Here is a 21,531-nt window from a genome sequence, read left to right as displayed (position 1 = left end):
CCCAGCTTGTGGAGGGTGACATGTGTCAGTTCCTGGGGGCAGGCCTGTCGGAACACAGCGCACAAGGACGCCCACGTGGGCAGTTAACCGAGCTGAGTGAGGGGCACCACTGGGACAGGGGAGCTCTCTCAGCCAGGCCCCCAGCTCCAGTCTCACGCTGGATGGAGTGTGTTCTTTGGGGACAGCAGGACTGGGACATGGGTCCCAGGGGTGACATTCTGAGCGGTGCCATCTTTGCACCTGTGGTTTGTAAGGGACATCCAGGGGACGTTGGAGCTGGCACTGCGGGGCTGGAACCTCGGCTCCCGCGTGATGCTGACTCCCACCACCTCCCCGGGGGTCTCAGCTTCACTCTCACCCTGGCCCCCCTCAGCCTCCCTCTCCCCCTGCCCCCCACCCCGGGGAAGTGACTAGTGGGTGGTGTAGGTGGGGGCAGTGGGGAAGCCCCGTGCCTCCAGGGTGGCCCGAGGAGGACAGGAGAGGTCAGGGCCAGGCTTGCTGCCTGCACTGTGGTGAGGCCCAGCGGATGTCCCTGCCCAGGCAGGCAGTGCCACACCTGGCGCATTGGTGGGGGACAGAGCCAGGTGCCTGTGAGTGGCTGCACCTGGGTGTCCCTGGGCCCTGGGAGCACAACCTGAGCAGCAGAAAACCATCATGTCAGGAGGAGAGAGACAGCCGAGGAAGGGAAAGTGTTTTATTTTTTAGCACCTTTAACATTTTTTTCTGCTTTTTGGACAGGGCTGCACCTTTTCCAGGCCCTGGCTCTTGCCTGCACATCCCAGCCCGGCGCCCGCGTGGCTCAGGGTGCCCGGAGGCCAGGCTGAGGGGCACAGTGCGGGCTCCTTCCTCCCTGCTGGCCACAGTCCCCCCCATCTCGGTGTCCCCAGGGCCACGCAGGTCCCTTGTGCCAGCTGTGCTCTGCAGGGGCTGCCGCGGCCCGCGGTGAGCTGCGCGGTGGCTGGAGCGTTTACACCACCTACAGCTACTCAGCAGACTGGTTCTCCTCTGCTGAGTCTAACAATACAAACTTCGGGCTTATATCTTTTTCAGTTCATTTTTTTGAGCAATTTATTAACAGCTTTCTCTGATTTCAGAAGCTGGCAACCAGAAGGCTGGCTCTGGTCCCTCCCATGGGCAATCTAAGTGTGGCTTACATTACAAAAGCCACAGGGCACTGTGGCACCTCCCGGCAGCTCTGTGACTCTGAGGTGCTGTGTAGGATGCAGCGTCCAACAGTGGCCTTTCCTGCCTCTGGGACCGGAGGGCCGGAGTCCCGCCGTGGCCTCCTTGGCAGGCCTGTCACGAGCTTGCATTTCCATCATCCTGGCGTGTCTTGCCGACTTGACCAGTAAAGTCTTCGTGACTTGGTGCCTGTTCCTGCTGGGCACGGTGGCATTTCCGGGGCAGGCAAGCGAGCGTGCGTCAGAGCCGGCTCTCTGCAGACGGACGCGATCCCCGCTACCGCGGGGTGAAGTGAGGACGTGCTTCTCTAATGGAATCACGCACTTTCCCCTTCAACGTCAGGATGAAATCTTCCACTCCAGCATCGAGAATGTGTTTCAGCTAAACCGCTTAAAAAATAAGCTGTGTGTGTCCTCCTCGTTTTCAGAAAGGTTGACCACCCGTTCCAGACGGCATTATCAGTGTTGAGCTTGGAAGTTTCTGAGATATGAAATTGCTCTTTGTGGGTTGGGAGAGATTTTCTTCTAATAGTTCGGGTCACTGACTTGGGAAAGTGACAGTCACCACCACAGGCTGCTGCTGAAGGCTTGGCGGTGGCCACGGGGTGGGGGTGCAGCTGGGACCGCCTCCCTGGGCCTCCGGCTAGACAAGACCCCAGAGAGAGCAGCTCAGGGAGGGAGGGAGCGGCGAGCTCAAAAGTCCCCTGTGCAGTACTGAGTGACATTCCTTCTTCCTTGTCCCTCCTTCTGTTTCTGCTTATCCAGTTTACTATGAAAACTGAAAGAAAGACGTGCCATGCAGCGAGCACGGGGCCAGCGCCCGTCCTCGGGGACGGCAGCCTGCAGGGGTGAGGGTGGCCCAGGCCACTGCGGCTCTGGGGCCCGGGGGCTGGGCTGGTGCTTGAGGCCGGGTCAGGGAGGGAAGGAGAAAAGGAGGCTCCCTCAGAACGTGGCCCCCGGGAAGGAAACAAGGTGGAAAGAAGAGAAAAAAGAAACTGCGAGAGCTGAGGGAACCGTGTATGTGGGGAACGCAGATGGCCATATAGTGTTCATGGGACTTCATGTTTAGTAACAGAAAACATTTTAAATGTGTAAATAACTGTCTCTAAAAATAAAGGAAGCCGATCTGGTGAGGACAGCGGGCAGAGGCCCCACGCCACGCCGCCGAGAACCTGGGCGCGCCCGGTGGGCCGTGTTCTGATCGCCGCCCTGCTGGGAGGGGCCCCCGGCCGAGCCAGCTTTCGATCACACAGCAGCCCAGCGCCGAGGGAGACGCACCACGCAGACGCCGCCCACCTCTGCCCCTCAGGAGGCTCGGAAGCCTCGACCCCACAGGTGACGCCAAGTGCAGCACTGGCCTGCCTGGCTCCCCACACCGTGCGACGTCTCCCAGCCAACGACGCATCTCGGACAGTCTTTAAATCGCACGTTGACGAGACATCCAGACTGCTGTTTGCTGGGCCCTGGGCTTGGCCACTGTGCCAACGAGGGGCCCTTCCCTGCTGAGTTGTCAGCTTCCAGCTGCCGGACCCCGAATGTGCCCAATCCTGGGAAAAACCAACAACAGCCAACCCTATTTGCAAGTTTCCTTTGTCTCGCGTAATGGAAATGCGAGCAGAAATAATTGACATTCTCTGGGAGTTCTGCTGGAGTTTTTTTGAAAAACCATTTTATTTCAAAGGGCAGATAAGTATTTTTCGAGACACAACTGAGAAAAACGGCCAGAGAACAATTGGAGTTTGTCTTAATAAATAACAAAACGCCATTTACATTTCTTAAACTTCATATAACACATTACGCATTTTAAATAAATAATTCACTCTGCTGCTCTGAATCTAGAAAAGGTCCCAGGTGTTTGTGCGTGCGCTGCAGTGACTCAACTGCCGGGCTCGTGACCTGCCACTCCCAGCACCCAGGGTGAGGCCCTCGGCCCCGGCCCCAGCGGTGGACCAGCAGTCTCAGCCCTGGGGGACCTCAGGACACCCGGGAGCTGGGGGGGACAGGGGCCACGGGGGGCCCTGGGGCCAGCACTCCTGGGGCCCCCATCCGCAGGCAGGTTTATTGCTTCACTGCCATTCATCACCGGACAGTCAGTTCTGAAGTCAGTACAGAACACGGAAAGTGCTGGAAAAATCTCTGGGTGACGTGATGGGTCCGAGTGCTGTCTTGGTTTCTGACCCGGGTGTCAGGCGGGCTCCCTGCTGGCTGCGTGGTCTTGTATGTTCCAGTGTCCCGTGTTTTCACACAGCACGCTCAGGCTCTCTGGAAACGGCAGCACGTTGCCGCCAGAGCTCCTGCCAGCGCGGTGCTTGGACACGCGGACGTCCTGTTGCTGAAGCACCTGAGAGGGGCGGAGCCTACCTGGGCGCCAGCTCTCCGTCCTGCGTCGCTGCCACAGCGCATGTGAGTGGCGGGCTAGGCACATGCCGTCGGGGCCTTTGTCTGGCTGGGTCGCCTTTCTCCACTCAGGCAGCGGGACAGCAGTTCCGTGGACCTTCTTTGTTCTGCTCTGGGCCCCACGTCTCGTTTAAAATAGTACCAGGAATTCTCGGGTTGGCTTTTGTGTCTTTTCTAGGTGCACGTGCAAAAGGCAAGAGTAAACCATTCTTTTCAACACAGGATCCTTTATTTGAACTTTCCTTGAAGGACAGTTTGTGGAGGCTGAGCCCAGACTCCCCGCGTGGGACCTGAGTGGTCACTGCTCCTTGAACCTGGAAGACAGGACAAAACACAGCGGGTCCAACAGCCAGCGGGGGTTCGGCATGACGATGCTGAGGCTCATCCACGACCGGCAACCCTGCGGAGGGCTGCAGCCTCTCTCCCTGCTCTGGAGGGTTCTCTCCCGCAGGGGAACGGGAAGGCGGAAAAGCCTCATGGCGGCCAGGCAGGAGGGAGGCAAGAGGGAGGGAGGGGACCGGGAGGGCAGGGGAGCGAGCAGAGCTCTGGGAGCTGCAGCACAAAGAGATGACAAAGGAGGCAATTTCCCTCGCATTTTCCAGTCCCATTTTGAGGAGAGATTACCACCACCATCTCCACACAGGCATTTATTAGAAAAGAGAAAACGAGAGTGAGGCGGCGGGCCCTGAAAGGACAAGCAGGGAGCTTCCTTCCTGCTCCAGGGAAGGGCTCTCTGGAGCCGCGTGCTAACCACGCAGGGAGTGGGGACTTACGGAACTTGGTCCCCCGTCGCTGACCCTGAGCAGCTCAACTCCTTGTGTATGAGGCGGATCAGGAACTGCACCCAAAACAAAGACAAGACCGCCCGTTACTGCTGGTGGGGACGGAGCGGACGGCAGGCACGCGCTGTGGTCACTGTGAGGCCTGGGTTGGTGGCTCCCGCAGCACCTGCCAGGTGGCTGCCCCTGGGGTGCCCCCCTATAGTGAGAGCACCAGCCTGAGGGCTTCGTCCACACGGAGGGCTGATGTGCTCCTCAAACAAGGTTTTTACAACAGATTTCAGCCTGAATTACTTCTAGGTTTAAGTCATACTTAAAATAAAAGTAGTCCAATCATAAATGTCCAAACTGGACAAAGACAGAAAATAAATACAAGGTGACCCACAATGCAGGTGGCCTTGGGGGGGACTTGAGAGCCGCTCAGGTGAGTCCGGGGCTGCCATGGCACAGCCGGCCTTGCAGGGAAGCTCTCGATGCCTGCCCTGGCGGGACCAGGGTGCCGTGCCACGGCCTTTCCCCCGGATGCCTTCACGTCACACCCTTCTCATGTCAGAGGGCTCAAAGTCAGCTTATAAATCCAGACTCGTGGTCCAGGGTCACACCAAGTTTAACTAATGTTTTCGCATTTTCAAGTGTGGATCTGGTCTTTCCTTAAGCACGACGTCAGCCCACAGAAGGGCTCCCTCCAGACCGGGCAGTGCCCTGGGGCTTTGGAAGGGGCTCCAGAGGGGTGCGCTGGCTTCCGGTGGCCCCCAGCTCTTAGAGAGCAGCAGGCGCCCTCAGACCCAGGACGGACCACTGGGCTGGGAGACGGGGGAGGCCCAAGGCCATGGATGCTGGAGAGGAGAAGAGGGGCTACGTCAAAACCACACACCGGCTCCACCACTGGGTCTCGGGGCAGAGCGCTAGAAGGCAGAAACGGCTTCATTTTCTTAGATGCTGATGTTTGAGGCAGGAGCTTAGAAGGCCCTTGTATGACATGAGTCCACGCAAAAGAGAATGGGTATTCCTCCCACAGATATGATGCAGCCCAGCTGCTTCGCCTGGCCATGAACGGTGTTTGCTGCAATTTAGGCGGCAGAGGCAGCGGCAACAGGGCAGGCGCTAACAACAGTGCTGGTGGCGGCAGTAGGATCGTTGCCAAATAAACTTATCACCATGAATTTGAACCTCCAGCTCTAACTTGAATACTAGTGCAGGCTCGCTGAGTCTGAGCCACTACCTCACCAACATCTAAATCTCACCAAGTGCCATGTGTGAGAAGCGTTAGTAGGAAGAGGCCTAGGATTATGAAAAGCAGATCATTAAGGTAAAAAAAGAGGAAGAAAATAGCAAGTGTCACCTGGAGGAATGGGATGAATTATGAACAGTGGTAACGATTCTGAAGGGCAGAGATCAAATCCTAAAACGTGACGTAAGTGCCCGGTCTGCGTGGAAGCTGGTGACGTAAGTGCCCGGTCTGCATGGAAGCTGGTGTGACCGTGCTGGAGAGGGCAGGGCCCTGGCTGTGTGAGCCGGCGCCGGCCTTGCCAGCATGCGTGGCCAGTCCCACGGGCCCAGGGCCGCCCCAGCAGCGTGGGTGGCGAGGCAGGGAGGGTGGCCCCTGCCGGCTCCCCGGGCACATCCCAGGAGACTTGCTCAGACCACTGAAGTTCCCAGTCTCAGATTTGGGGAAAAACTGGTCTATTTTGGGGAAAAGATAGCACAAAGCATGTCGATGAGCAAAGAGAAAAAGGCTTGTCTGGTTTTTAGGTTTGAAAAGACCAACCCAAGCTGGCCGTCAGTGGGCTTGCCGCACCTCCTGGTGCCTGTTCCTTCTCCAGGACAACAGGCCTCCCCCTCCCGACGTGGCCGGGTTTTAGGTCTCTTTCCTCTAACATGCCAGTCCAGCCTCCTCTGGTGATCACGCACCTGTTGTATCTTCCTTCTGAATCCTTATGTGTCAGGTGTGTTTCCTGTAAATAATCGGAGTCTGGATTTTTAAAGCCAACCTGACGATGTCTGCTCTTAACTGGTAAATCTAGTCCATTTATAGTTACTGTGGTTACTGGTACGCAGGGATGGTTTCCATCCATCTCACCCTGTTTCCTATCTGCCCTGCTTCCCCGCACTGCGGCTGCTTCCTCCCGCCCCAGCTTCTCCGGGGCTGATGGAGTCTTCACTTCCCCACGCTGCTTTCCAAGTCACGTGCTCTGCCTCTGCTGACAAGGTGAGCACTGCAGAGTGCTTTGACTGACTGTCCCACTTGTGCCTTACATGTTGGTTGTCTAGTATCTTGGTTCTTTTTTATGTTGTCCAAATTAGTCATTACTGTTGTTTTAAACCAAGAGTCAAGCTTTTTCTGTAAAGGTCCTTCCGGCTTTGCAGCCATATGGTCTCTGTTGCATATTCTTATTTGTTCATTTTTTAAAAAACAATTCTTTAAAAACATAACCATTCTTAGCTTGAGGATCACACAAGAACAGGAAATAGGCCAGATTTAGGCCACAGGTGGCTGAGCCATTTTATACAGTCAATACTCCTTTAGATTCATTAGGAATGTCACCTTTTTTGCTCACATTTCTCCTGGCATCTCAGACTTTCCTTCTGGATCTAACTTCTTTCTTCTTTAAACACATCCTTTAGTAACTATTTTGGGAAGCATCTTTGGTTAAAAATGTTCTCACTTCACCCTCACTCTTAAATGCAAGTTTAGCTCAGTATGGAATTCTAAGTTGTTTGATTTCCTGAATCTAAGAATGAGTCTTTCATGTACCTAGAAAAGTCTCAGCTATTTTCTCTTCAAATATTGCTTCAATACCAGTCTATTCCCTTCCTCTGGAATTCCTATTAGATACTATTAGGCCACCTTATTTGGTCCTCCATTTTATATTTAATTTCCCTTTAATATTTTTTCATCTGTTTTCTCTTTTTGGATAGATAATTTCCTCATATTTATATTCTACTTCAGTATTCTTCTCTTCAGCTGTATCTTATCGTTTTAACCCATTCATTGAGTTTTTTTTCCCAGATAAACACTACATTTTTCATTTCTTGAACTTCTGTTTGTTTGCTCTTTTTTCATGAGTGCAGTTCCTTTTTTTATATCTTCAGTAATGTTGAATATATTTATTTTTAGTTTATTTGATAACTTTCATCTGCAGGTTTTGGGGTCCAGTTCTGCTGTTTGTTGCGTCTGTTCCTGTCACTCAGAGTGGATTCTTCCCCGCGCTCCACGGATTTGGCCTGTGTGCTCACCTTCACCAGGGTGTCGGCCACAGGGACGTCCTGCAGTGGGGTTCAGACTCTTCCTCTTTGCTTTTGCCTAGTAACCAGGTATATCGCCATCCAAGGACCAATTTTGTTTATTTATTTTTGTATTTATATATGTTCAAAAGTGCAAGCTTACTGTGGGCAGGTCTATGGCTAACAACTCTCAGGGAATCCCCCCTCCCCCCGGTCTGCTGCGCAGGCTGAGACGGGCACTGACTCCCGCTGTCTGCCTGTGCCCTCCGGGACACTCGCTGAGAACACAGCCTGTGCGGCCGTGGCGTGGGAGGGAGTCCCAGGTTCCAACTCCCCATCTTGTGCCAGGCTGACGCCTTGTCTCTCGTGCAGCGTGGGCACAACCACCCCAGCCCCGCGTCCTGAGGTTGGCAACTCAGCCCCGCCCTGCCCTATCTCAGCTTGTGTGTCATGCTGCCTCCACATTCCAACTCCCGGGGAATCCCATTGCCTTCTTAGGAGTTCAGCTGTGCATCTAAAACAATGTTCAATGTGCATTACCTGGTATGTCTGAAGTAGAAGAGTTTTCAGATTCTCTATACAGCCATAATAATAGAAATTTTATTGCTATTTAGTGGAAATATGTCTGGAGACTTAACTAACACCCCCAGGCATTTAAAAAGAATGAAATGATCTGAAGAACAGCCATTTAATCCTACTAAGTTCCTAAGCTGTGTTTTCGAGGTCCTGGAATTAAAATATAAGACTTTCACTTAATCGATGGAGTTGATATTTCTAAAATTCTCAACTCATTTTCACTGGAATCAACCTCAGGTTTTTTCTGGTGAAGCAAGAGGAGAGACATGGCTTTAGGTCTGGGGACTGTGTGCACAAGGTGACTCGTAAGGATGGGCGCATAACAGCCATCCCTGCAGGAGTCATTTGTGTGACTGTCGCATCATCACTGGTCTTCTCCATCCTGAAAAAAGCCACATGTCTTCCCAGTGCGGGAGGTGGCAGGAGGCAGGAGCGCACGGAAGGTGGGTGGAAGACAGCGGAGGCTCAGCGTCTGCACGCAGTCTCTGTGCACCTGTACTCTCTCCCACCCCTGCGGGTGAAAGGAGCCCTGGCTACGCCTCCAGTGTGACAGCTTGATGCAGGAGGGACACCAGGACGTCCACGGCCACCGTTTGGGAGGCTGGGCTCTGTGCATTATCTCCTTTAATCCCCACCACAGTCCTGTCACTGGTGCCATCATGATGCTATTTCAGAAGTGTGGATGGTGCAGAGCAGAGAGGCTGCATAACCTGCCCAAGCCGCACACACAACAGGTGACAGGCGGGACCCGGAGCCACAGAGCTCCATGCACTTGGCCTTGGCACCATCCTGTCTGAAACTGCAGAGCAACGGGCTGATCTGCTTCTGACCTTTTTCTTTTTCTTTTTAACTAGAGAGAGAAAGGGCCTTGGACTAGGTATATTCAGGAAAGACAGGAGGACCCAAACCTCCCTGAGAACTGCAGGAATCCACAGGAAAAAGTTTTGCCAGTCTTTGGCCAACAACCACAGAGATGCTCCTGAAAGGAGGCTTGGATTAAAATCAAGCGGACTCACCAGTAAGGCACAGGCATCTGCGAGCATCAGCATGTAGAACACATTGCTCCACCCAGACGGGGATATGAGCCCAGCCAGCAAGGGGCCCAGGGCCGCTCCTGAAACGAGGCAACGGGACACGCGTGGTGCTGTTCAGGGAAACTCTGGTAAATGACAATTTAATAAATACACAGAACGATGCTCAACATCTCACTCATAACTAAAGAAAAACACATAAAACAATAATACCTCATTTTTGCCTATCAGATTGGTAAGGGGTAAAAAGCTGAATATAGGTTGAGCATCGTAAATCCAAAAATCCGAAATCCAAAATGCTCCAAAACTGGAAACTTCTTGAGTACTGGCATGACACTCAAAGGAAATGCTCACTGGAGCATTGCAGACTTTGGATTTCTGGATTTAAGATCCTCAACTGCTATAATGCAAATATTCCAAAATCAAAAAAAGAAAAAGATCTGAAATCCCATACGCTTCTGGGCCCAAGCATTTCAGATAAAGGACACTGAGTATTACCTGGTACTACTCAGTACTGGGGGGTGTAGTTGGCACAGCCTTTTTCTGGAACCAATCCTAAAAATGTATGTTGACATCTGAAATGCTCATTCTTTTGATCCAATACTCGTATTATTATTTTGAATGTACTGTAAAGAAATCTGAATCCAATGCACAATCTTAGATATCTTTGTGCTGTAAAAAATGTTACTGGGCAAAATTTGGGTAAGATTTGTAGATACTATTACTACTACTCTATCAATGTGCACATCCTGATTCCCACCCTCGCACTGTGGTTCCATCAGGAATTCCTTGTTTTCAGGGAGCACCTACTGAAGAGTTGAAAGCAAAGGGACAGCATGTCTACATTTCACTCTCGAGTGGCTCAGAAAACACACATAAGTCTGCATGTGTGCGTGTAAAATACACGAGAGGTACATGGTAAAGTGCATGAACTAAACTGTCTGTGAATTCTTTTTACTAGATTTGCAACTTTTCTGCTAAGTCTGAAATATGTCAAAATAATTTTTAAAAACTATAAAAACAAAAGAAAGCAAGTATCTCCCCAAATGCCCAAAGACAGCTGTATAAAAACGTTTGTTGCAGCAGCTTGGTATATTTACTAAGAGGGATTGGAATAAATTCTGATACATGTGTAGGCTGGCTTGTTTTGGAATTAATAGATACATGGTAAAAAGCACAAAGAATTATCACCAAGTTATTAACTGCAATTCAATCTCTGAGAGCTGGGCTTATGAGGGTCCTTCATACTCTGTATGTACTGAGTTTGCTTACAAAGCACACTCTCTAGTCTCATAGTCTGAGAAGCACCCCTCAGTATTTTTTTTAATTCTCAGAAGAACTTCCAGGTAACCATGGTAGCCTGTTCCTGGGTGTTATCCCCACACCTCCCAAACACCATGAAATGGACCATAACTGCATTTTTAAAATGGTAAATCAAAGAGCAGTGCAGATGAGAGAAGGTGCATACTCGTGGAAGATGGACCTAAAAGGGCTGACAACTGGCACAGGCTCCAGTGTTCCTGCTGGGCTGTCCTAGGAGGGAGATGGCACAAGGACGCCTCAAGCAGAGCCAGGGGAGGGGAGAACAGACGGGAGGGGGTAGCAGAAGAAAAAGGGGCCTTGGCTGAGTCTTTTGTAACACACTGCTAGGTACATTCCCTCTATCCCTCCTCTGGTCCCAGATCTCTCCCAGCCCTCACGGATCCAGTGACCCCACCCCACCCCACCCAAAGGACAGCAGCAGCTTAACCTTTGGAGAAATTAACCTTTGGTGACACGAAGCCAAGGGCAGGGGTGAGGCATCCAACTGAGAAGAAGGGACCCAGGGAAAGACACCAGCTTCCACCCAGCAGCTGCCACGGCCCCACACAATGACAAGAGGGCGGCTGCGGGGCCACACTCCCCATGGGCACTGAAGGTGTCTCCCCCAGTTCCCAGCGGCATCACACCACCGGCAAGGCCAGCAGCCAGCACACTCTCCCGTGCAGGAAGGACGACGCAGTGGCTCGTCCCCAAGTGTGAAGCTATGCAGCACGGTGAGATTCACCTTGTGTCTGCCTCAGCGTGAAAGCAAATGGCAGGAGGGAGAACGTAGATGAAGTGAACACACGAGGGAGGAGATTCCCAGGAAATTATAATTCCCTCAGAGAGCCAGTAGAAATTAGGTTGAACCGTATGACACTCTCAGTTTTTGTAGCTGAAAACATGTCCATTCTCAGCAACTACGCCTGCTTCAGTCTAACACACAGTGCACCCAAGAGGCAAGGCAGGATGCATGAAAAGGACAGAAAAACATCAACGACCATTGAAAATACCATGGGAAAAGTATAAAGGTCAATACAGAGGTGGAGAATAAAGTCAAGAAAATCCCGGAGAAAGTAGAAGAGCAAGGAGACAGGCAGGAAGGGAACAAAAGAAAGAAAAGAAAATTGAAGGATTAATCCAGAAAGTCCAACTTCTGGCTAATAAGTTTTCTGGAAGGAAAAAACAGAAAAAGGTAGGGAAGAGTTATCAAGGAAATAATAGAGCTCGATCCCCCAAAGTGAAGGGCAGGTGTTTCCAGTCTGAGCAGGTGCCCGGGGCACGGTGGAGGAAGAAAGGCTCCAGGGACACAGGAGGGACCCTGGAGGTCTCCCAGGGAAAAAGAAAAGGCCAGCAGTGAAGGACGGGGCAAGAGCGACAACAGACTTCTCGTGACAGCGGTGGGACCCGGGGGGTGCTGGGATTCGGAGGGAGGAGTTTCTACGTCCAAACTGCCTCGAGTGAGGGACCTGCAAGCTCTCAGAATTCGCCCCCTGAACTCAGGAGGCTACCAGAATGCCTGTCCAGCACAGAAGAGCAGTAAACAGGCATCCAGAAACCAGGCTCCGATGCAGGCAAGAAATGGGACGGTGGTGACAGAGTCCCCGGGGAAGAGCCGTGTAGCAGGCAGCGGGAGGCCCTGGGGGGAGGGTGGGGGAGGGTGGCTGAGCAGAACCTGGTGGTGGTGCAGAGGGTGGGAACAGCCGTGCAGGAAACTCAGACAAAAGGGAATGATGAGGCTCTGTTAGCTCAGGGATAAAGCAAAGTGTGTACACCGAGGATGTGTAATGAAAGTTTGTTCCTTGGGATGTGACCGTCATTAGCACAGCACCACTGGGGAGGGGGAGGGCAGGGGACGTGGGGGTAGAGGAGCCCAGTCCCCTCTTGCCGCAGGACAGCAGGTAAGGTCCAAACTGATGAATCGGGAGGCATGCGGTAGGCAGGTGAGCCGCGAGGAAGCGGCTGAGAGTGACTGCCTCTAGCAGGAGCGGCCGAGGGGCGGGGGCGGGAGTGCCATTTTGCATCATAAGCAGCTGGTAGGACTACCTGGCTTCTATGGCAACATTATGTTTTACTTTGATAAAATAGAAATTAACTTGAAAAAACACAGGGCTGTGTTTAATTGCTCTGCATAAAACGCACAGAAATGAAACGGCGAGACCTGCATCCCTCCAGGAATGATTCCCAGCACTGTGAACCCGCCGGGCACCCAGACTCGGCAGTGTGGCCTGGGTGGCACAAGCACTCTGTAGGAAGGCGCTGGCTGCCTTCCGATTAGTCAGGCTTTGCCTCCACCTCAGCCTGTGCCAACTACGGAGGTGAACACTGAGCAAACACACAGGCACACGCTCCCGGGAACGGGCTTGCCGCTGGGGTGGCGTGCCTTTCCTCTGGGGTCCTTTTTTGCTCCTGCCTTGGGCAGTACTGGTGGCAGAAATAACCACTGGGATGCAGTGGTGGGCGCATGCTGTTTCCATGGCGACCATTCACTGGTGGGCAGAGTGGCCGGATGGCTGGCACGGCCTGGAGGGGTCGCCCATCACGATCACACCCCCCGTGTAAGTGCTGCAGAAACCAAGGTGGGTGCAGTGGCTCCGCCCACGCTCACACGGTCCCAGCCGGCCCGAGCTTCCCTCACGGGCCGGGCAAAGGCAGTGGCCGATGGCCCTCCGTTCAAAGACACAGAGGCCCCACTCTCAGCCACAGGCTTCTGTTTCCCTCTCGTTTTGAGAAGAATGTAAAGGAAAATGTGGGGTTTTTTTTTACCTAATTCATAATTTCTCTGTTTTTTTTCCTCCTATTTTCTGCTTTAAAATAGCAGTGAGGGCCTCCCGCAGAGCTCCACGTCAGCTGTGAGGGAGAGTTTCCCGGTGGGAGTCAGATGGTTCACAGAGCTCTGCTGGACAGAAGGCCGAGGGACGGCCACTCAGTCATAGGGTCCCCTAGGAGCTCCGCGCCAGCTCTCCGGCCTGGCCACCGAGTGTGTTCTCCAGGCCAAGTCCCTCGTGTGCTACATGAGCGGGGAACTCGGCCCACTCCGTGCAGGGTCCCCTGGCACAGCACCTCAGCTCTCCCTCCCTGTCCCTGGACATGCCCCCAGGCCCCAAGAGGAGCCCCAAAAAGGGACATCAGAGGGGTGACCACCAACACCACCCAACACATCCAACAAAATGAAGGAACCAACATTAAGGACAAAAACGGGGCTGGTCTCACTTCGGCGAGCAGCGAAGGCCAAAGCCGAGCTTTCTGGACATCAGTGACCTTGGCCAGCGCTTCTCAGCACCGGCTGGATCCATCACGTGAAGCCCTGGATATGGGTCAAGAGCGCGGGACTGGGCTCCTGCACGCGTGGGACAGGCCTCTGACCCGGCTCCTCCTGGGGAGCCTGACCGCAGGGCCCTGCCTGCGACTCTGGCTGCCTGGGACCAGCCAGTCGATCGTGCTCCCTGAGGCTACGGCAGGGAGCAAAGCAAGTCCCGTCCTCGCTCAGAGCAGAGGAGTCAGCTGCGTGCTGTTTCGGAACAGGACGTGCCCTGGACAAGAGCGGCCCCCAGAGAGGGCTGGAGTCTGGTGAGGAGGGTTCACAGGGTGCACACGTTCTCACCGGGGTGGTCCGAGAGGGTCTCACGGAGAGGATGGCATCTGAGCAAATCCTCCGTGGGCACGAGCAAGCCTGGCCCGAGACTGCCGATGGGGGACCTTCTCAGAGACGGGGCACAGCCCAGCAAAGGCCTGCGAGGGGCCAGGCCTGGTGCTCTGAGGAGCAGCAGAGAGGCCATGTGCTGGGAAGGACTTTGGATTCTGCACTAACGAGACAGCAGTGGGTGCCCAGAAGCGTGCTGTGACGTTTCCCATCCTGCCAGCACCGAGGCCGTGGGCCAGACAAGAGCAAGCAGGAAAGCCCGAGTGCTGGGCTCCGGCTGGGCTGTGTCCCGAGCTGCCTTCGTCTGGCACACGCTTGCCTTACTGCCGTGAGACCCCCAGTCCCTCCCACCTGCCGGCCCCCTCTTGCTCCGTCCCCTGGGTTGGGAGTCTGGACAGCAGGTGACACACCAGGCCGCTGCCCATGACCCTCCTGATCAGCTGTGGCAGCCACACCAGGCAGCCTCCTGAGCCTCCTGGCCTCCCAGACACAGAAAAGGGGGATCAAAGGCACCTCGGCTCCCGGCAGGGCTTGTGTGGCCGCTAGTGCCCGGGCAGCTAGCGCCCTGGCCTTCATTGGGCAGGGGCGGTCACTCGCACAAAGGCTCCAGAAAGCCCTGGCCATTGCTGTCAGCCGCTGACTGCCGACAAGAGGAGGCTCAGCCTGTCCCCGACTCCCCCTGCCTGCACCAGGGCTGAGCTGTTTATTTTGCCACCTTTCTTTACTCCGGAACACGCTACTGACGTCTCTTCAGGAACCTCAACGAGGCTGGTGACATTCAGAATCTTGCGTACTTTTGGACTCGCTAGTTTTCCTATAATTTAAATTTAAGTAAGATTCTGTCCTTCTTGAAACGACAGTGATAGTCAGTGAACCAGTTTGGCCCGTGGGCTGCAGTTTGCTAACTGTTGCCTCAGATTACACCAGGACGCACCTCCTTTCAACACGCCCCTCCCTCCGAGCCACCCGACCCCACGCGACAGTTTGCACCCATGTCCCCCGTGAATCTGAGCACGGTTTAAGGGGCCAGCTGATCCTGGCATTACCAAAGCACTGGGATCCTGGGCGCCTGTTAGTTAGGATGTGACAACGGGGTTTCCCTACGACCACAGTGAACCTCTCGGGGCTAAGCATGTCTGCGCACCTACAGACCCCGTTCCGTCGATGATGGCGGTCACGGTGGACAGGGCGTGGGCGTTTCCTTTCAGACTCTTATGAGTCCCCTGGAAGAGAGGAAAAGGCAAACGTGAACCACGTCTCGGCAGCGCTAGCAGTGAGACATAAACCTACCCCCTCCGCATGACAACTCACTCAAACTGCTGTGCAGAACAGTTCCACACATGGGACATTTTCCACTAGAAAGTTTAAACTCCACTCCACGATAAGCTTACCTTGGAGAGGTAGGCAAAGTGCCAAGGGTTTTTAGGAGTCAACAATCATCAGAAATACACGTTCAAGCATATTCTAGTTAAAAGACCTCTTCGGATTCTCATCAAATAAATATTTATCAGCACAATCGCAGCCCTCACGGAGGCACCACACAGCGGTGTGAAAGATGGAAAGATGAATGACACACGCCCCTGTCCCTAAGCCGTGCCAGTGTGAACAGCCACTGTAGCCCTCCACACAGGGGTGGGTCTCTCGGGCCAACCTGCCCACGACTCAGAGAAGGGTGGGAGCGGGGCGGGTGTGGGGAGACTCGAGACCACAGGGAGGCCGTGTGCGAAAGAGATGCTTACACAAGTACACAGTCTCACTAGCGGAGCCTGTCCCTGCCCCGAGAGGGGGTGGCTACGGGGCGGCGTTTCCCCTGCAGCTGCACTCACCAGGTCGGCGGAGACGGCAGTGGTGATGAGCGCGTAGGGCCCGCTGACCAGCGCCCCGCTGAGCAGCAGCATGGCTGTGGGAAGCAGAAGGGGTCGCGATGGAACCGTGTCCTCTGGGAGGCCCCCCCATCTCAGCACGCCCAGGGTGACGCATCCTGGCCTGAGCAGAAGGCAGGCAGGAGCGGGAGAGGCGGCCCACGGATCGCGGGACGGGGTGCAGCAGAATCGCCTTCCTCTGGACTTGCCTAGCGAGGCCCCCCCGCGTCCAGGCGTGCCCTCCCACGGACCCAGCCCTGCACTCGGGCTCCGCGGCCCTCCGCGGGCAGCAGCCGTGGCCATGCCAGGAGCAGCGAGGACCCTGACCTGGGGTCTGTGTCCAGTGGACGCTAAAACCAGCCGCGGCTCTACCTGTAGCAGAAAACACTTCCTCTCATCACCGCAGGAGCGCACTCGCCACATGCAGGACAACCCCACTTTCTGTGACCTGCAAGGCCACTTTCCCAAGCTAGCTCTGTGTTCATTCCTGTGAGGAAACTTCTGGCCTGAGGGTCCCAGGAAACCCTGTGCTCCCTTGCACGCTGCTTTCTGGATAACTGTTAGTGGGATCGCACACATCCCCACCCCTGGCTTGCCAGGGCAGCAGAAACATTTGCTAAGTGTTGGAGGCATGATTCGAGAGTGCTGCCTGCAGGGCACTAACAGTCCTCCGACATTATGCAGCCACTCCAGGAGTGGCGGCCGACAGAAGCCAGGTGGCAGGAGGTGGACTGGGAGCCTGGCTCTGTCCTGGCTCCCGGCTGGACACTGCTTAGGTCACACCGCCAGGTTCCCGGCCACCTGCCATGGCCCAGGAGCCAGTCTGGGCTGCTCTCACCACCAGGGGTGCAGGTCGGGCTGCCGTAGCCCTGCCAGCCCGCAGAGACCACAGGAGGGGCTGCCCCAGGGTACGCCCGGGTCCTCTGAGTGGCTCCTTCCCCTGGGCACCCAGGGCTCACCCTGTCCTAGGCCAGGCCTGCACTCGCTCGTGCTCGGGCTCACACTGCAGACTGGCAGGCCTGTCCCCTGGGAGCAGGAGTGCCCAGCCTCTTCTGATGGCCTCACCCAAACAGGAGCATGGGGACAATTTCAGCCACACCATGTCTCCAGTTACACCAGCTCAATGCTTCTCTGTTGATTTTCATATTTCACCTCACCAAGCTGTGCAAACAAAAAATGCGCATGAAAGAAAGGCAAGGCCCCGTGTACTCACCTACAGTGGCTTCCAGCCCCATTCTGCTGATGGTGGAGAACGTGTAGAGCTGCGAAGAGCACAGAACAAGGTAAAACGGGGGTTCACTGCAGCAGCAGGAGTGCCCAGAAATCCACACTCTGAAAGCCAGGGAGGTGACTCCCCGGCAGCCACCCCGAGGGTGAAAACCCCTACAAAAGAGCACAGGCCACAGCCCCTACCTAGCCTGTCTGCAGACAGCACCTGGGGGTGCTTGGCAGCGGGCACCGGGCCCTGTCCCATCAGTGCGGGTTCCGGACCAGGTGCCCCAGGGGACCTGGGGGCCCTGCGGGGGGCTGACATACTTGGGTCGAGGCAGCCTCCCCTGAGCTTATCTGGCAGTCTGACTGTGGAGTCCTCAGGTGTGTGTCTGCCCTGAATAGCTGCCCCTGGTGGCATCAGAGTCCTCACGGAAGGGGCCCACTCAGTCATTACTAAATGTCCTTTGAGTGCCTGTCCTGGGACCGCAGCAGCCTAGTGGAGAGCAGATGTGCAAACCAGTACAACGCAAGGTGGTGAGCAACGAGACTACCTCTGAAGGTATCAGGGTAAAAACAGTAATGAGCAGCTATTGTTTAATTTAATCCTCATAGCCACACTATAGGGTGGTGCTACTGTCATGCTCATTTTTCCTATAAGGACACTGAGGCACAGAGAGGGGAAGTCACTTGCCGAAGGTGATGAGCTTGGAAAGTAGCAGGAACCAGTGTCGTGGTGGGAGGGGTCAATGAGCCTGGGGGTGGGGGTGTCAGGCATCCCAAAGGATGGCAGAGCCTGAGCTTGTCTGGGGCAGGGGGTGCCCCAAGGCAGGAGCAGCCTGTGCCTGGCCCACGATGGATGCCCGCACACGCGGGGGTGGGCACGGAGTGAGGGAGCCCCGCCAGGCCCAGGGAGGGATTCGGAGGCCAGGAGGTGGGAGCCACCGGGAAAGCGGAGGGCGGGCCAGACGGAGGTGGGAGCTGCGCAGGGAGGACAGTGAGGAGGCTGCGTGTGGTGTGGGGGCGGCAGGCGGGGGCTGACCGTGGGGGCTGCGAGCAGCAGCATAAGGCCGCAGGTGGAGGCCCTTTTCTCCAGTCGGTCTGAGATCACACCTGCCAGGATTCCACCTGCAACGGAGAGGGGCAGGCTCAGGCTACATCCGGAGTGAGCCCACCGAGAGGCACAGCCGCAGGAGCAGGGGACACCCCCTTTCCCAAACCCTCTCTGCACACCGTCAGTGGGCACCTGCCGGGGCCAGGGCTCCCAACAGGCCTCCCTGGCTGCGGTCAGAGGAGGGGGGCTGGAGGCACTGCCCGGTGGAGCAAGGGGCAGCCTTAGGGCTTGGGTTTTAGGCTGGCCCCAAAGCCTCTTCACCTGTCAGGGTCTGCATATCGCCAGCCTGTCACCTCCTGGGGAGGAGTGCTGCTCCTGAGGAAGCCGTTCAAAGGCAGACTCAGGGCCCAGGAAGAGAGAGAGGAACCCCCACTGCCCCGCAGTGGTGGCCTAACCCTGTGGGGCTGAGTGCACTCAGGGAATACTGGTCCCTCTCGGCAGCAGGTGACTCGAGGAGCTCGAGGGCCACAGGTGCTCACGGTCCTGTTAGATTCCTGTCCAAGCGGCATGAACTCACCGAAGATCCCGCCCACGTCAAACAAGGTGGAGAGCTCCCCTGCTTTTTTGGCATCGAGGTGATCTGTGAAGACGACAGCACAGTGTGAGGTCACAAGGACGCGCTCTTGCACGTCAGGGAGGACGCTCCCTCGCAGCAGCACCGGACCCCACACAGGGCTCTCTTGCTCCATGAGCAGGATTTATACCACGTAGCTGTTGCTGGCTAACTCAGATTAGAGAGAGGAGGAGCACAGAAAGGATGAAAACGCTCTTAACTCGCACCGGGGGCGTCCCGGGCAGGCTGGTTACCCTCCCACGTTGGTTCAGCCGCCCGTCGGAGCAGCGCCCGAGTTAGCTCAACACAGGACCCAGCGGGCTGTGAAAGCCGCCTGGAGAATGAGCCCAGGTGCCTCGACACACCGTGTGACCAGGAGACTTCAGATACGGAAGGGCCTGGAGCCTTGTCACGCTACAGACAAGGCAAGCCCGGCCAGGACACCCCTTGAGGACTCTGCACCGGATCCGGCCCAAGCCCCAAGCTCTGAGGCGGATTGAGGTCGGCCAGCGCATGAGAACCGAGCTTCGGGAAGCAGCTGGGGCTGCCCGTCAAACCCGGCCTTTCCTAAACCTCAGCAGCACGCACAGGGAACATGGCTTTTTTCGCTCACTCACTCAGACTGGAAATGCCAGTGATTCGAGACTGGAGTCCTAAAAACACACCCCTTTTGTCATCCCTGGGGAATGAAGGAAGAGAAAATGCACATCGCCTGTCTGCCAAGGCCCGCCCTGCCCAGACTACGTGCAGCTCACCTGCCGAAATGAGGTGGGGCCGCTCGACAGGGAGGAACCTTGGACCCCAGGGCGCTCCTTGCCGCCCAGCTGCCCGCCCTGTCCCTGCTAGGGGTGCCTGTAGGTGGTCCCCTCACTACCGCCTCAACTTCCACCCGGGGTGTCCGGCCCTCCAGCCTCGGGCATCTGTCAGTCTCCTCTCTCCTTATGCTGCCACGTGGAATACGTGGTCTGTGCTCTTCCCGGCTGCGTCGCCAGAGCCTGCACCTCCCTGCGACCCTGGTCCCTTCTCCTCCTTGCTCCCTGGGCCAAGAGGCTTCTGAGTGTGGCCTGACCGTCCCACCCCTCTCAGCCTCCTCCGCTCAATGTCCCCTTCGCTTAGAACCGGCCAACTCCTCTTGTCTTTCTCGTTGTGGTTGCACACAATATGGGGTGTGCGTGTATTATTTTACTGGTACCTTCTGTCATAATCTACAGCTGCAGCCACTGTGGGACTTCTGAAATGTAAGGCAAACCATCAGCCTTCCCTAAAATTGGAACACATTTCTCAGAGGCAATTTCCAGGTCAGATTATTAAGGGCTGATTAGCTCAGACCCCTGAGGCCCTGCTCTGCTGCGATCCGAAGTCCAGTGCAGCCCAAATTTAAATGCAGGCTGTCCCATTATAGGAAGCGCCCCACGGAGTTAGTAGCCATAGCTGGGATGTGACAAGTCAATCTTTAGACCCCATAAAGGTTATTGCTATGGCAATAAAACTTGCATATCCAAATTCTCTTTGTCTATGTTTAAGCATGTTTTTAATTCAAAAGTATGCCTCTCAAATCACCATGCGTGGCCTTGTGTTTCCAAGACTACGGAAACCAGCGGCTGGATGACAGCTCAGGTCACAGCCACTGTCCCAGACCCACCCTGTGTGTCCCAGCAGCAGTCACTCACCCACGTTTGTGATGTAGAGCGGGAGCCAAAAGAGAAACGTGTAGCTGACCAGCTTGGCAAACAGCAGACACAGCGAGAACTCTATCACACCCTGGAAGAGAGAGCTGGTGTTTCCCTCAAATGTGTACTCGGCAGGAGTCTGTGCCTACACAAGTGTCACAGATGATTTCACCCCCCAAGCACATCCTGTGTCTGCGGTCTGGTGTTGGCACTGCCAGACACACACGGGAGAGGGGAGGGACTGCTGCACGATGCGACAAGGATGTGAAACTGGGGGGCTGACACAGGGAGACCCCCTGCCGCCAAGGGCACCAGGGAAGGTGCTGCCCTAAGAGGCATGGGGGTCATGGGCTCAGCTCCCCGGCCGCTGGCATGTGGGGTACACACCCAGTGGAGCCAGATTCTGTTTCTCAAGGGAAGACAGGAAGCCCTTTTGTCTAAGAAATTTCTGAATTTCTGAATGGAGGCTGCCTTTTAAGATTGAAACTGAATGTCTCTACATCAGATTAAAGTCAGTACAAATGTACTGGTTTGATTCTCATCCTGCATCACTCAGAACACTTAGCTATTCCAGGAGATTTTGCGGATCACAGCCCTGGTGGAGTCACCTGGTTACCAAGCATTTAATGGCCATTTCTTTTTCCCTGGAACTGAAACCGCAAATGGTCCAGTGACCGGAAACACACAGAGCAACCCAGTCCGGCCGAGCTGTCAGACACATGGGCCTGTGGGCAGCCGTGCGCCCCGCTGTGCAAACCAGCCGGTGCCGGGAACAGCGAGGAGAGAAACAGGGAATAAGGAAGAAATGAGGTTTGGAGTTTGGTGAGTTCTGTGAAATGCCTGTTTGTGTTTCATTTTTTGTCTGCTTTTAGAAAGAGGTGGCACTTGTGAGATGGTAATTCCATTTGGAAAATCTGAGTGAGACAATCCAGTGACACTGAGGCTCTGAACTGCCCCTCCCCGGCCCACGCTGTCTGTGCACAGGAAGA

At 55.2% G+C, this 21,531-nt stretch overlaps 1 protein-coding gene across 4 annotated transcripts in view; it reads right to left on the bottom strand.

The window, feature by feature from the left end:
- Positions 1-2,828: 2,828 nt before the first annotated feature.
- Positions 2,829-21,531, bottom strand: part of SLC37A1 (solute carrier family 37 member 1) — a 60,895-nt gene continuing 42,192 nt past the window's right edge. For 3 of the 4 annotated variants that reach the window (XM_045540725.1, XM_045540727.1, XM_045540726.1), the window contains 9 exons: positions 20,543-20,633; positions 18,837-18,899; positions 18,248-18,333; positions 17,210-17,258; positions 15,961-16,034; positions 15,279-15,357; positions 9,175-9,272; positions 4,352-4,416; positions 2,829-3,892 (listed from right to left, as the gene is read on the bottom strand). In XM_045540725.1, coding sequence (XP_045396681.1) covers positions 3,877-3,892; positions 4,352-4,416; positions 9,175-9,272; positions 15,279-15,357; positions 15,961-16,034; positions 17,210-17,258; positions 18,248-18,333; positions 18,837-18,899; positions 20,543-20,633 — 621 coding nt within the window. In that variant the 3' untranslated portion in view covers positions 2,829-3,876. Of the gene's footprint in view, positions 3,893-4,351; positions 4,417-9,174; positions 9,273-13,257; positions 13,388-15,278; positions 15,358-15,960; positions 16,035-17,209; positions 17,259-18,247; positions 18,334-18,836; positions 18,900-20,542; positions 20,634-21,531 lie in introns of those variants that run through there. The other variant, XR_006732759.1, reaches the window with a different exon arrangement.

Source organism: Lemur catta, chromosome 1, assembly GCF_020740605.2.
Source record: "Lemur catta isolate mLemCat1 chromosome 1, mLemCat1.pri, whole genome shotgun sequence".
In the NCBI taxonomy this organism is placed as follows: Eukaryota; Metazoa; Chordata; class Mammalia; order Primates; family Lemuridae; genus Lemur; species Lemur catta.
Note: the sequence above shows the minus strand (reverse complement) of the source record. Positions and strands in the feature narration are given on the sequence as shown.